This window comes from Orbicella franksi, chromosome 2 (assembly GCF_964199315.1).
Source record: "Orbicella franksi chromosome 2, jaOrbFran1.1, whole genome shotgun sequence".
Lineage (NCBI taxonomy): Eukaryota > Metazoa > Cnidaria > Anthozoa > Scleractinia > Merulinidae > Orbicella > Orbicella franksi.
In genome coordinates this window covers 20,878,548-20,894,214 of record NC_138146.1, presented here as the reverse complement: position 1 = coordinate 20,894,214, position 15,667 = coordinate 20,878,548, and the positions used below count along the sequence as shown (strand labels likewise).

The 15,667-nt window shown below is 38.4% G+C and overlaps 1 protein-coding gene across 1 annotated transcript; it reads right to left on the bottom strand.

Moving 5' to 3' along the window:
* Positions 1-3,913: 3,913 nt before the first annotated feature.
* LOC145478588 (vesicular glutamate transporter 2-like) lies at positions 3,914-13,103 on the bottom strand. The gene is made up of 10 exons (XM_081456669.1): positions 12,303-13,103; positions 11,162-11,195; positions 10,428-10,627; positions 9,457-9,544; positions 8,858-8,953; positions 8,367-8,488; positions 7,900-8,052; positions 6,971-7,100; positions 6,027-6,265; positions 3,914-5,292 (listed from the first exon to the last, which is right to left on the bottom strand). Exons 1-10 carry the CDS (start codon positions 12,660-12,662, stop codon positions 5,125-5,127), a joined length of 1,590 nt encoding a protein of 529 aa, XP_081312795.1. The 5' UTR covers positions 12,663-13,103; the 3' UTR covers positions 3,914-5,124.
* Between the last annotated feature and the right edge of the window lie 2,564 nt (positions 13,104-15,667).

Genomic DNA, 15,667 nt, shown 5'->3' with positions numbered 1-15,667 from the left:
GGGGAAGTCAACAAAGTGAAGCGGATGAATAATTCTGTTTGCACAACAACCACCATTACTACATTATTCACCATTTCTACACCATTGTTTAATCATACAAGATCATTATATTTATTTACAATTAAATTCCAACTTTTTCGGCAAATTTCCTAACATTTAGTCTACTTCTTGATGGTCGACGTAAAACAACAGACCTTGTCTTTTTAATTTTTTGAGCGTTTTTTCATGAGAGGCCTATCCCATCGATTAGGCGAAAGCATACTCTGTATACTAAAGTACTCAAGAAAATTGTAGAGGAACCACCAGTACAAATAAAAGTTTATTTCTCATAAACTTAGATACAAAGAATGTTTTAAAACACAAATGTGGCGTGGATATATCAAGAATGAAGTTTAAGCTAAGAAATTTCCCTTACTGATGCGGACTAACATGTAGTCAGAGCGATTGTACGCGTTTTTAGATTAGTCGCAACGTTAATTTAATTAACGTAACAGTTGCCACATAAATCTTTGAAGTACTTCTGAGTTTATGCACAAGTTTAAATCTAAGCACTAGATGTAGAACAGATCATAAACGATAACTGCTATTAAGTTTAGAATATTCTAGGCATCGGAGATTTTTTCCTATTCATGAATAAAGAGACTGTTGATCCGCGAACAATGAGAGATCCACCTTCAGTCACACGTTTGGAAGCAATTAATTAACAGTCGAGATAAAATAATAAGCGTAGTGACAGGAAAGGAAAGTACTGATGATTTCCTTGGATATTAGTGCGGAAGAGAACAAAGATAAACCCACACTTACATTTTTTTTTAAATGTTGACAATAGATACACAATGCTTGTCCTTTATGTAGGAGCTTTTTATATATTCCTCTGGAGTGTGCTAGCTGATATTCCTCCGTGTTATGGTGAGTTCACTGGATCTGCCTTATTAATATTTAAGCTTTTTTTAAAATTTAACCCTTTTTTTTGTCCTTCGCAACATAAACCGTATCCATACGATATGCAGTATGTTCTAAATCGTTTCTTTGAAGATAAAATTTATGTTTAGATAATTATCTGCTCAAGACCGAATGCTAAACAATGGACTTATTTTAGCGTAGGTTGGGAAGCCGGCTCGTCTTCTCGGGATTTAAAATTCGTGGAAAAATGAAGAAAGCTAAAATTGTCAAGTGAAAAGTCAAAAACGTCTTGTGCGTCGTTTCGAGTTTTTAAGCCTCGGGGATCGTTTAAGGACGTTAAAAGCTAAATTATATCAGAAGAAGTGAACCAAGGAACTCGAAAAAGAACTCCCGCGAAAAAAGGAACGTTTAAATTTCCATATGTCGTTTACGGAAGGTAACACAGAATTTCAAACCTTTCATTACATCTGTAAGAACACCTGTTGTTAAATATCTCTGATCTTCTGCTAACACAATGACAATATGCGTAATTATGGGCTATTTTTCCCTTGTATGATTTCAAAACTCAACATTGTTTCAGATCACTGTTTGCGTGTGAGGTTAAAAACGAAGAAGGCGCCGAGCACAATGCAATTCTCTAACAGAAACATTGACAACCAATTCAAATATTGAATAGTTTTCTGTCAACTACTGTAAAATTATTATCGAAATTTTTGTTATTCGCCTTGCTTCTTTTGCTAAAGCAGCGTTTACCTCCCCCGTGGGGAAGGACTCCCATATAAAAAAGACGGGGGTGCTCGTCGAAGATTTTGAAAAGAACCCCTAAGAGGTAGCGAGATCCGGCATTTTGGGCGAAGCTTAAAGTGTTTTTCACCCCTTAGAGGTACCAATTTTAAAACAACACACTGTCTCCTGTCATATTTTTTTCGGCTCGAAGAAGTTCCCGCTGTGGACCTTTTGAAGCTGAACACCCTAACACGTACCAAAACCGCTTTTTTAACCCTTAAATGGTACGACGAGCACTCTGTCCTTTTTATATGGGTGGTCCCACCCCCCCCCCTACTCCCCCCCCCCTCCGGGAGTTTACGTTCATGGTAAAAAAAAGGGGGGAATAGGGCAATTGTGGAATGCTCTTCCTCTGGAAACGCCATCTTTTGATATTCCCTGGACAAATAAAACGCAAATTTAAGACTTATCTTTTGACGTTGGCTTTCTTAGTGAATTAGTGTCATTTGCAAATATATTTTATTTAAATTGATTTGTTTTATCTTAAGATATTATTGAATTGTAATTTCTTTCAACCTTCGGATGCCATCTGTTACCTTAAAAGGTTTTGATTGAGTTTTAAACGTAGTGTAATTTAATTTTGCTATAATCTGATGGTAATTTCTTTTTTATTTTTAATTTCAAATTATTATTATTATTATTATTATTATTATTGTTATTATTATTATTTATACTGTTTATAAAAAAGTTTGAGTGCCTCGACTTTCAAATTAGAGCCGCGCCATATACGCATTTTTTTTTAGCTAAACGAGAAAGTGAAAACTCCGCTATTGACTTTAAATTGATTTTGGCATTATCATTGATTACTAGAGACAGAATGGGGTCCATGGAGCGCATGCTCAGTCACTTGCAGCCGCGGGATAAGACACCGCAAGAAACAATGTAAATATTCAGGCGACGTTCCGCCAGACGATAGGCAAGAAACAGAAAAAGAGAGCTGTGACGCTGGATATGTTTGCCACCAAGGTATCTGGAATTGAGCAAAGTCTGAGCTTCTACATACGCCGCCTTTCTTACCAAAGAGGAAGACTGAAAAAAACACTGCAATTTCGTAGGTGTAATTCAGAAGCATTGCCTCCATAGACTCTTATGAAAGTTGTCGTGACCTTCAAACTATTTTCTACCACCTCTAGTAATTAATGATACTTTAAGGTCTTGTAGGAACTTGGGAATGCATGAGCAGTAAATAAATATGTTCTGTCAGGGTTCCTATTTGCTTAAGGCTGTCCACAAGTCGCTCGAAACTTTTCCAAACAATGTTCAAGAAAACCTAGGAAGTGTTTTTTTTTTTTGGTTTTTTTGTTTGTTTGTTTGTTGTTGTTTTTTTTTTCGAAGTTGCTCTCTGAGGATAAATGGCATTTTTATTGTTATTTTATTGCTTTAGCATTATTTTTTATTATCTCTGCAGACGTCACTGCCCGCTCTCCTCTGGCCCAGGGTCACGCTAACGCCAATTTGCGTGATCACGTATTCAAGACTGTGACTGTGTATGATGTGACAGAATGCGGGCTGCTGTGCTCACGCGACCTGCGTTGCAAGTCTTTTAATATGTGCAATGATAAGGACAGAATTCTCTGTGAGTTAAACAGCGCCACGAATGAGGACTCAGGGAAGGATTTTCATTGGACGATATATATTCGACACGTAACTTATTAGCCCAAACTAGAATCAACCTACTGTTGAGTAATGGATCTGTTTGTCGGTGGTGTTTTGCGGATTTCCTATGTTAAGCAATAAATTGTACAACAGTATGATTAGATATATCTTAATAAATATCACGATTATCCCTTAACGACTGTATTTTTAAAGTTATACGCCTTCTAATTTTGCGCAGGGAGCACTTCAGCAGGTAAATATAACAATAGACACTGCCGCCTTTTAGCGTGGTCTCAAGAACTATGCTGATCGACTGACGAGCTGAAGAAAACAGATTCAATAGGTTCGGTTACCAGCCGCTGTTTGGGAAAGGAGCCCGCGCTCCTCCGCGGACTCGAGAGAGCAGCGGATATCGAGCCAAAAGGTTCACGCGCATTTTAGTTAAGAACTAATAGAATTCAACGAAATTCGATGAACCGTAAGTGGAATTATTTCCTAATGTCACGAGCACACTGGCATATGATTACCCATTAATCAATGCAAAAAAAGTAAAATTTTACGCATTCTTGCCAGGCGACTCGATCGATAACTGTAAACTAATCTCACCTTTCGAACATCCTGTTCGGCTTTGAAGGATTGCTTTGTCTTTTCCATTTTCCAGACTTTACTTGGACACAAATTGGACCAAAATAGATAGTTTAGTTTAGTTGTTCACTTTCTCACTTGTTTTACCCGATTCATGTTGCTTTCAGACGTCATACTGCATATTTGGAAGTGAGGGGCTTGGGGACAAATGTGTAACTCAATTCCATTCTTCTGTAAGAAAAACAGATGGCGACTGGTACATTTATCCGCATGAAAACCTTCACAACGATCATAAAAACGTATAGAAAAGTTCTAACATCGTCAAATTGAGGGTAAACGATGTAGTTAGTATAGGGACAGGTATTACGAAATATGGTTTTCCTTGTGCCTAATGGACTGTGTTAGGTTCGCATGGTATTATAGTAAGATGTACAGCCGTCATCTATTTCTCCTACGGAGGATTCCACGCCCAAATAAGGGAGTATTTTGTAATTCGTTTAAATACATATACAAGCTGGTGAGCATGAGTTCTGGTGATATTTAAACAGGTTATAACGGGGAAAGAAGAAAACCGTAGTGTCGAGCAGTGACTTTTTATAGGTTCTGGCTACTGATATTTCATGCTGGTTCCCGATTGATTCTTCACCGAGAGCAAACACTCACGGAAGTACTCCGTTTAATTTGGCTTTTAATAGTTGTAAAGCCCGACAGATTGCTGTCGACATTTGCTCTAATAGCGTGCCTTGCTCATCAAGAGAGCTTATTTCGGGCTGGTACGAGTGTCAGTCACTGATGGTGTGTCAGCTGGATACTCATCGTATTTGTACTAAAATTTTTTTTAAATTTGTAAGTAAAGTACAGTTGACACCTCTCCTTAGCAAACTCTGAGTTGTAGCCTGGCTTCAAACTTCTCATAAATAAATATCTGACACACATTTCCACCCCAGGAGGCTCCAGTTTTGAGATGTTCCGACTGTAAAATGTAAAGGAGAGACTTTGATTCGTTGAATTCTTCCTGTCTGATCCATAAGGACATGTTTTATGTATAATTTAACATTAAATTTATTTTTGACTACTTGGTTATAAATCGTGTCCTATCCGTTCGCATTGTTTTCCATATTATTTCATTAAAATTATGTACACCAAGTAAATAAGTCCTTGAATGGGTCTCTTCTGAACGAATGTTATCTTTTTTGAATCACAGTACAAGTTGTTGTATACGTCACTAGAAAAGCTTGGTGAATTTCATTATTGTCAACTTTGTTCTTCCATGGTCACTTCTTCTCTCTCGCCGTTGTTTTTACTTGAGCCACCGTTTGCCCAAGGCTGTTGTTCAGCGGACATCAGCAAGCAAAAGAGAAGCATTCCCACCACATAGATAACAAATGTTACCCAGAATACCGTGCGCCACTCTTCAGCTTCCTAAAAAGAAGGAAATCAGTTATTAGCTGCCTTTGTATTGCGCAGACTAAACTAGAACTACAATGAAGAAATTGAAAGAGAAGATAATAGAGGCTAGAAAGCATAGATTACCGGTCAGTGTACTGAACGCAGACTGCGGACTGCAGACCTGGGAAAAATGCAGACTGAAGACAAGGGGTAAAATTCAGCCTTCAGACTATAAAGTCTGCAGTTCGCGTTTTACGCTGACCGCATAGATGATTCATCGAAGGAAATTTAACTAAAAATCAAAGTGTACAATTCATCGGTCTGGCTGGAATTCATCGGAGTTCTCCGTCAACCTTAGTAATCTCAAATTTCATTCTATGAAACTATGAAAAACATCCAAAATTGTTGTTCTACAGATAGGCCTTGTGTTCAGGTTTGGTGCATGACTTTCTTTGGCTTAAACTGGCAACAAAATCAAAAAGTATATCACGCTGCGATTGGTGGATACTATGGGTCCTGTGAGCCCGCAGCTTCGGGCCAGCAGCTTCTCTTTCCCTGGATTGAGAGATGTTCATAAAAACTTAACTTTATCCGATTAACCTCGGATTTTTGGTTTTTGTAATGTAGGATAATGATCGATTTATTGCTGCGCGCCCTCCGAGTTTGGTCAGAAGCAGTAGCCAGAAGACATTGCAAACAAACACTTAAAGCATCCACATGGAATTGGGCATGCATGCTGACCGCAAGTGCATTTGCTTTAAACCCACCTTATTAACAGTGATATATCCAACCATCATAGGACTAAGAAATCCAGTTATTGTTCCCACAGTGTTAGTCAGACCCATAATTACGCACGCGTACCGCGGCGCAATATCCAACATATTAACATTATACCCAGAATGCATCAGTCCTGAGGCTGCTACTCCGATGCACATGCAAGTGACCGCTACTGTTGCAGTCCTGGCGTAACCTGCAGCGAGGATAAATGTTCCAGCTCCCATTGCGCCTGGTGAAGGGAACAGCAATTAAAGAGTACAGTAAGTGGGCAAGTAATCTCACCAGGTATCTTGCAAGGTAAGAATATTTTATAGCGTCGCGCAAAATTGCTTAAAATAGATTACATCAGCAGAGACCCCCACATGACTCAGACAGGAATTACAGCATGGTAGAGGGTCTTGTATGCGCGCGTTGTATTCTAAACCAGGAAAGTAGGCGAAAAAAAAAACGGCGGCCTGGTTTTTTGATGAGCTTAAATAATATTACAAAGTAAACACTGCTGCTGTATCTTTGAAACAGATTCAAGATATCCATAAAAAACCCAAATGCCACAAATCGCACGAGGACTTACAAAGCCGCAATGACAGTCTGACAGATCCCCAAACCCTCAGGAATATTGGAAGTCAAGAAATTTTAGCACGCCTTGAAAATCAATTTGTTTTGACATTTGCAATAAAATTTCAATGAATAATTATAATGAAAACAGGATGTACGTATTTGCAGTTTAGATTACACAACCTTATTGCTATTATTATCTTCTAGTGAAAAATCTTAAAACAAGACACTTTCATGTTGCCTTTCTTTGATATTTCTAAGTCTTTCTACCAAGAAAGAATAGCGGGGTTCTGTTCTGTGTACCCGAAAGCATATTTTTAATCATTATGTTTTTATTAAAAATATAAAATGAAATATCAGCGAAAAAACAGTTATTTACCGACAGCGAAGTATAATCTTCTAACTGATTTGGTACTTAGTCCTCTTCTTCGTAAAAGATCGGCCGTGATGCCACCAAAGGGACCTGAGAGAGACTTCACTAAGAAAGGTGTGGCCGCAAGAAATCCCATCTGTGGAGTCATAATTCAGAGGTCACTAAGCGTATGTTCTACAGACAAATTTTAAGGGCGCCTTTGGTTAAAAACGTTTAGAGTAATCGTTAATACTCCAACTAATACTACCAACCCGATCTTAAGTTCAAGTTTATGTACAACCCAAAGGAAGATAAATTATCTGACTGAGAATAAACCTGTGTGTCTGCCCTAATTAAGGACAGAAACAAAAGTGAAAAATAGTTTTTGAAAACATGAGGCACTTTGCCTCCAATGCATCTGAGTACATGTTTCTTGCGCTTATTTTCTAACGTCTCCTAAGCAAGATATTTTAATGCATCATCACTGCTATGATGTCTTACAATCAATGGCGCAGCCCTCCTATGCAACCTTTCTATGACATTAGACTTAACTTGCCCGCAGGGGTTCCACACTCTGTCACAGCGGTCAAGTGCCGGTGAAATAAATGACTTTTGAACCATATTTGCAGTATTTATGGTGACATTGCACTTTATCCTACTCAACCTACTCAACCTTACCCAAAACATACTTCGCATGGGCATTCCAAGAAAGGGCTTCGTCCAAGACAACACGTAGATACTTAAATTCTGACACGCGCTCAATCAAATTTCGCGAGGCATAGATGGAGAAGTTTGTTCAAGAGCTCAGTCTACTTGCTGAGCATCGTTGACCATGTTGACGTAAAATCAATTTCTTAACTCTATGGAAACCAGCAAGCAGCTGATAATACGCTTAAAGAATTAAACATTTTTACAGTAGTAATATTTGTATATTAATAGCAAGACATTATGCTCACTGTCTGTATATCGAAGTGCAGAATATCAAGAAGAAACATTGGAAGACAGATGAGAATGGTGTAAAGGCCCCAGTCCGAGGCCAGGTTACCAAACATTATTCCCCACACGGGTACGGACGTTAGGATTGACTTCCATGGTATTGGTGCATCTTCCTAAAATGGCAATAGAAAGGTTCACGATTGACTAATTGAAGTAATGCTTCCTGTAGAAAATAATATATTTGTCTGGGTGGAACTGGTTCCTTAGTAAAGCCTGGCCATGAAAATGAATTCCCTGCCCGAGTCCATGCGAAACTTTTAAAACCAATTTTAGATCGTACAAAACAATCGAGCAAGTTGGTCCAAAGAGTCATTGTGTGACGGGCTGGTATTTTAACCACTGAGTCATTCAACACGGTCGGGTGGAGGCTATACCTCTTCCAAGCATTGTAAAATGACTCTTTTGAATACTAGTTTAAAGGTCTTACATTTCCTCTTTCAAAGCTATTTTCGATGTAATGTTTCTCCTCCTCTGATATGGTGGGATGGTCGGAAGGTGATTCATGAACAATCAGTTGCCAGGCAACAAACCACAATATACCAGCAGCACCTACAAAAAAAAGCAACAACAACATAGTTTTCTGTATTTATCTGTTTATTAATTCATTCAGTCGTTTATTTATTTTATGAACGACTGACTGACTGACTGACTGACTGACTGACTGACCTAACGACCGACCCATCCATCCGTTTACCAACTGGCTGACCGATGAACATACTGACTCGCTAACCGTGTCTAAGTGAATTACTAACAGTGACATACCGACAGATGGATTGATGATGGGTTGACCTTTCATTTTCAATGGTGTGGCAGCTTTACTGTTATTCTCCAAGGCTTTGTGATAGGCTTACATCCCGGCCCATGGGACTAAGGATTGTTGTGTAATTTCAAAATGTAACTTGGGCAACACTTACTCACCAAAGCAGTAAAAAACTGAGGCCCAGCCTCCATCAAAGCCGTACTTTGTTAAAAGTCCTGATAATGGCATAGTTATGATAGTACCCACGTGACAGCCTTTTCAGGAAAAAAAAAGCAACTTTCAATTAGTCAAGTACCAATTGAAGGTTTTCACATGACGTCACGGCAGCCATATTGGTGTGCAAAAACAATGAAGCGGCGGTCATGTTGGTGTACCAAAGTTGAACTGTTTTCTTATGTAAACACTTTCGTTTGTTCCACTAAATTTTCATGGCTGCTGGCCACGTGAGTTAAAACGCTCTATAGTATATCGAAGAACTCCTTCAAACTTGCTATGCTTTTAAAATATCGGTCAGATTTTCAACTCAGTTCTTGAAAGATCACTTTCATCTTGCTTCCTTGTTTATTGTTTACCATGCTCCCCTTAGCTAATTATTTTCATGCATAGGGGGGAAGGTATGGTGATGTTCAGAGTAAATATTTTCAACGAAGGACGATGGCTTTTTAATTTTAAAATGGGAAAAATTGTTCATCGTTTATAAAATGGCTTTTGCCATTTTTATAAATTTCAGTATCTAACTTCGCCCCTGTGCACTAACCTGAAATCGCCATGGTAACTAAAGTTGTTCGCTCCAGTGGAGGAGCCCATTTACTCCAAATAGCATGATTACAAGGAAACACCGCGCCCTGTAACATGAAAGTTATATTCCACATTAAGTAGCCGCTGATCACAGTACAACATACATAACATACCGGACGAACGATCACGTTTCACTCTGGTGCGTTTTATACACGAAAGAATAAAGCGTAATATTTGGACCTATTATAAATTAATTGCACCAAAAATTCAAGCTTCCTACGCTGTACAACACGAGGTCTTTCATTTTTCGTTAGGTAAGCAATCACTGGAGGTCAGGTACAATTCTCAGACTGAAACAAGAGCAAACAATTAACAAATAATCCACGAGCGTTGGTTATGAAACGGTACATAGCCAACGAAGCGCGTAGCTCCGTGTTGACTATAATCATCTCACATCCAACAAACGCGAGTGGAATAATTGTTTAATTCAAAACGCCCCCAAAATATAGAAAACTAGACTAAAATAAAATAAAAACTTCCCAAAAATTCACACGTACGCTTACCATAATAATTATTTGTGGAGCATGATATAATGGATCATAACCCATGATGGCTAAGCCAAAGAAAACTCTCGAATTGCATTTTCTAATGATCCAGTTTCTAATAAATTCTAGTTATGTGACGCTTTCGCGTGGTATACCATGGAATATCCCACGAGCCACTTGTATTTTATCGGTATACACACGAGCCTTTAGGTGAGTGTCTGTAACAAGAAAATACCAGCAACAATTGGGATATTCCGTGACAAAATACGAGATAACTATCTTATACCATGCCATAGAATATACGGTGGCCAACACACTCGATGTTGACATGCGCGGGGAGCATGATGGGAAGGTTGGAGATAACTCGTACCGTCGAATGTACAACGGCTTTCCTGCATTCTGATTGGCTTTCTTATGGCATGGTATAAATGACCGTATTTCTCACCAGCATGAGCCCTTCTCCTGCTCTTACAGCAATCATTCCATACACACTGTATCGTGTGGCCACTGGAGTCAGAAGTGTCAACATGGAGGCTAAAAAGATGGCGTATCCAAATATTCTCGTGCCACCGAGCTTGAGAGCGAGGCAGCCACCAGGCAGCTGCAAGAAGGCATATCCATAATAGAACGAGCCCAGAACTATGCCTGTAAATTTACAGTTATAAGTTAAGTTATGGCTGACTTTACAGTACGATCATTAGATGGGTTAAACGTTTTCCGCGCAAAGTCGCAACAGAGCTAGCTGAGAGGTATTAGAAATTCGCTAAAATATAAGTTACGAGATAACTAAATCGTTTGATAGAATGATTTTCAAGTCAGTTTCAAAAGTAATCAGGCAATTACTTTCATTTTGGGTTGGTTTTACCGCACTCAATTGAAAACTGTCCTATATTTAAATTGTAAATGATTGGTCCGTAGACAAAAACGTCGCGTGATTCCGAAGCTTGGTGTATAGAGCTCAGTTATTTTGGGTTACGTTTTTAAGATTTAACAACTTGTCAGAACATCTTTGAACATCTTTTTTATGCTTTATAGTTTTCTAATAATGTTTAACTAAGCATTCTTTCAGTGCCATGGAAAGTGATTCGTGTGCGTTTGGCTTAGTTTTAAGTCTTTGCCGCAAAATCGCTCTCATTAGCCGCCTGTTCAATTTTGTAGATTGAAGAGTGCTACAGTTACCTTGCAGTTTTGAATCCCAGTCAAATTCTGCTTCCTTAAAGAAAAATAAAACAGCAAAGTTAGTCATTTTCTCTTGTTATCACTCAGTAAATCAATCATATTATAAAAGTGGATTAATTTGAATTAGCTACGTCACGGTTTCTTCAAAAGTTTAGCCAAAACTGATTTGTCAAGTTCGTCGTTTGCAATCCGTGTTAATCTTCTCCATACCTGTTTCTTCAGTTCTGGTTTATTATTATCTCTTTGGTGTTTTTCTATCTTAATAAACTACTATTTTCAGGTTTCCTTCAGTTTGTCAAAGGTTATTTTGTACAAAGCAAAAATAACTCAAAATGCCGTGACTGAGCTTCTTTAATCCTTCGAAAATGTCTGTTCCCACAATTAATAATAGCAATACCGTACATTTTATCTCTGTACACTTACTCATAACGATGGCTACTTTCCAAATACTAAAAGCCGGTCAATTCAGGAAAGAAGTTAACCTTCTTTTAGTGAATAGTTATTTAAAATCGTACTGACAAGCGGTGAAAATTGTAATCTACAAATGACACGACCATATTTTTTTAGTATATTTTGAATTTTGAATCACACTAATCAAAATTATCGCTTCGCATTTTTGGCACATGTCCCGTTACAACACGATCCTTCTTGTGAATTTTATGGAACGCTTACTTAACCCAAAGACTTAATGAACGAGCAAAATCACTCTTTCACCGAGCAATTAAAGCTCGCACCCGTCATGTAGTATTAGGGAGAGAACAACTTGAACGTCGGTTACATCGAACATTATATGTTTTTTTTGCATACTCACAGAAGTCAGTTCCAGAGTGATTAGTGGGAGTGAGACCATTAGGTAATTTGCACTTAAAACAAGAGAATATATCACATTTACATTAATTTTACTACCGCATTGTATCTTGCATCGTAAATAACACACAAAAAAGAAACAAATATGAACTTTTGATCGAAGACCTGTTTTACGACCAAAAACAATGGGCAATGCAGCGCATAAATCTTTCATTATCTTAAGAAAATATAAAGTCAAGTCAGATTAAAAGTAAACTGTACTCCTTTGAATTTCTCCTTTACGATGTAGGTCTAGCAAAAAGAAAATACAGTTCATGCCCAATAGATACTTTACCCGTGTGATCGTGTATCCTTTCTGCTGTACAGTGTGATTATTGACCATGGCGCCTATAGCGACGTTCAAATTAACACGCAAAGCGTACATGTTCATAAAACCAAGAAAAGTCATTATCGCCAGAATATAACGCTTTGGAAAGCTAAATTCTGCAGCGGAAATTCTACTCCTTTTAGAATTCGTCGTTTGGGAGTCTATGCTTTGTTCTCCATCAACCTTCCTTTTACACTTTCTTTGATGCGTCGGACATTCACAGAACTGGCAGCATACAAGAAATCTTGACATAAAGCGGAAGCAAGCGTAGAGAGTGTTTAAAAACCGGGTTAGCCCCGACTCCAAGTTTCCCGGGGACTTTGCCATGACTGGAACGTGGCTCTATGACATACTTTTTGTTCTTAAGATGTTAAAATGTTACTCGGTTGACTTGTTGATCGTGTCGGGGCAGCCATGATGGGTAGTTCAAGGTGGCATATTTATCACTTGCCTGCTGGTGTTTGAAGACTACAACCTGCGGATCTGATTTTCGTTGCCAAGCACCCAGTTCTTTATAAACAAAGAGTTCTCTTTCAAATTTGGCTACCTTTCTCAGTTGCAACACGCTTTCATGAAGTTTTCAAATGGCAACCGAAAAACCGACGTTAGAAGAATTTTCTTTTGTCTACCACAGGCAATTCAGGGGAGCGTCGTTTTTAGCCGATTTAAAAATTGTAAACCGTTTACCAACAAACATGGACAATTTTGAGCAAGGGAATATATATGAAATGTTATTATATATGAACTGCCGGCAAAAGATATTCTACATGACAAATCATCTATAGTTAAGAACCCAACTTAGGCAGTGGCTTAGGCAGAATCTGAGTCAAAGTGGTGTCATTCTCCATCTATTTAATACGGTTCTTCAAGTTCCTTTTTCACTAGTTTTGTTCAAATTTGCGATATCGTTTTCCTGTAAAGTTTCTTCATTAGCCGATTACCGCATACGATAAGATTAAAATTACTTTTCAAAACCTTCAGTGGGTAAGTAAAATGAAAAAAAGAAAAATGTGAATTAGAAACGCATGCATGGATTCGATAAGACAGATAAAACTCAATACGCTACTGAAATAAATTGTGACACCCCCATTTAGTATTTAACAATTATTCCACGAGATGAGATGCTAGATAGCCAACAAAGCGCGTAGCCATAACATGAATGAAGACGTAGGCTGCAAACCAAGACTTGGTATTAGCTGGAGTATCCCCGCTATGTTGCGCGACGTCGTCGTCGACGTTGGGCGCACGCGCCCTCAATCCATGCCGTTAGCCGTGTTGACCATGAAAAAAGAGTTGCATGGGTTTCTGTTTCTATGTATGCATGTGGTTCTGTTAATATAGTTATGGTGCTCCGCTTGGCGGAGAAAAAAAAAAAAAAGACAGTCTACTGTAGCCAGGAACTTCATCTCCTGATATTACAGTCCAATCTCTTTCACGGGTTGAAAAGAGGATGAAGTGTGAACAACGGCCAAGTTAGTCTAATGTGGCCGCCATCTTAAAACGAAGTGTAAATTTTCTGGTCTAATCACTTTTATGTAGTAGCCTGGTAGTTTTTGTGTGGATTTCAAGATATAAAATTGTAACGTAAAACTTCATATCTCGATGGTAGAATCCCATCTCTTTAACCCTTTGAATACCAACTACGCATATATGCGTAAATAATGGTTGTGCTCTTTGTACCACTTGTGACGTCATCAATTTAAATGTCATCAGATATTCTTCATAAGCAGATAGTAGTACTAGGCTAGCCCTTTCCGCACAATGGTCAGGTTTAGATATCGACGACATTCCGACGTCGCAAATCGAAAAACAAGGTTATCAGTTTTGGTGCAAAAACGGTGGTAAAATGGTCTACAACGCCTATGATTGATCAAGGTCCATTTCTAGGCTTCGCCCGTAATTGACATCCAACTTTTCACTGCAGCCAGAAAGAACATACAATGCAAAAGGTAGCCAGTGTAAAAGGGCAGAGAAAAACAGAAAGGAAAGGGCCAACAAACGAAATTGAGAACGGTTAATGGCTTATGCGCATGCCCGTAATTGAAGTTTTGCTCAATTTTGTACCTAATCCTCAAAAAATCTCTCCTTTTAGTAAAAAAAAGCTTTTTTAGCAAAACTTAGGCTTATTTAGCATCATGGTAGATAAAAAAAACCTGAGTAAACGGTTAAAAACGGTATTTTTTGGCGAAAGTTCGGTATCCAAAGGGTTAACGGGTGAAAAAGAAGAATGATGTCAAACATCGGCAGTGTTAGTCTAATATGGCCGCTTTCTTGAAACGAAGTCGAACATCTCAGGTCTTAACACGTTTTTCCTAGCACCTTGCTAGTTTTGGTCTTTACATCAAGACATTCTACTTTCGCCTGGAACTTTATCTCTTGATATTAGAATCCCATCTCTTCAACGGGTAAAAAAGAGAACCATGTCAAACATCCGCCATGTTAGTGTAACATGGCCGCCATCTTGAAACGAACTGTAACGTTTGTGGTCTAATAACCTTTTTCCTAGTACCTTACTATGTTTTTCTTTACATTAAAACAGTCAACTCTTGCCTAGAACTTTATCTCTTGATATTAGAATCCCATCTCTTTTATGGGTTGAAAAGAGGATGATGTGAAACAACAGCCATGTAGGTCTAATATGGCCGCCATCGCGAAAGGAAGCGCAGCTTTTCTGGTCTGATAACTTTTTATGTAGTACCTTGGAAGTATTTGTGTCCATATCAAGAAAACTGAAACTTTCACCTAAAACTTTATCTCTCGATGTTAGAATCCCATCTCTTTAACGGGTGGAAAAGAGTATGATGTGAAACATCGGCTATGTTACTCTAATATGGCAGCCATCTTGAAACGAAGTCCAACATCTCAGGTTAATTGTCGTTTTTCTTACAACTTTGCTAGTCTTTGTCTCTATATGGAAAAAGTCTATTTTCACGTGGAACTTCATGTCTTGATAATAGAATCCCATCTCTTCAACGGGTTTAAAAAAGGATAATGTCCAAACAAGGGCCGATGTTTCACGTCATCTTCTTTTCAATGTTGATCTAATGAGACCGCCATCATGACACGAAGCCTAACATCTCAGGTCTAATAACATTTTTCTTAGCATTTTTTAGTTTTTGTCTTTACATTAAGACAGTCTACCGTTGTCTGGAACTTCGTCTCCTGATATTGGATTCCCATCTCTTTCAAAGAGATGGGATTCCCATCTTTTTAAAAGAGGATGAAGTTTAAACAATGGCTATGTTAGGCTTGTATGGCCGCCATCTTGAAACAAAGTGTAAATTTTCTGGTCTAATAGTAGTAGCTTGGTAGTTTTGGTGTGGATATCAAGA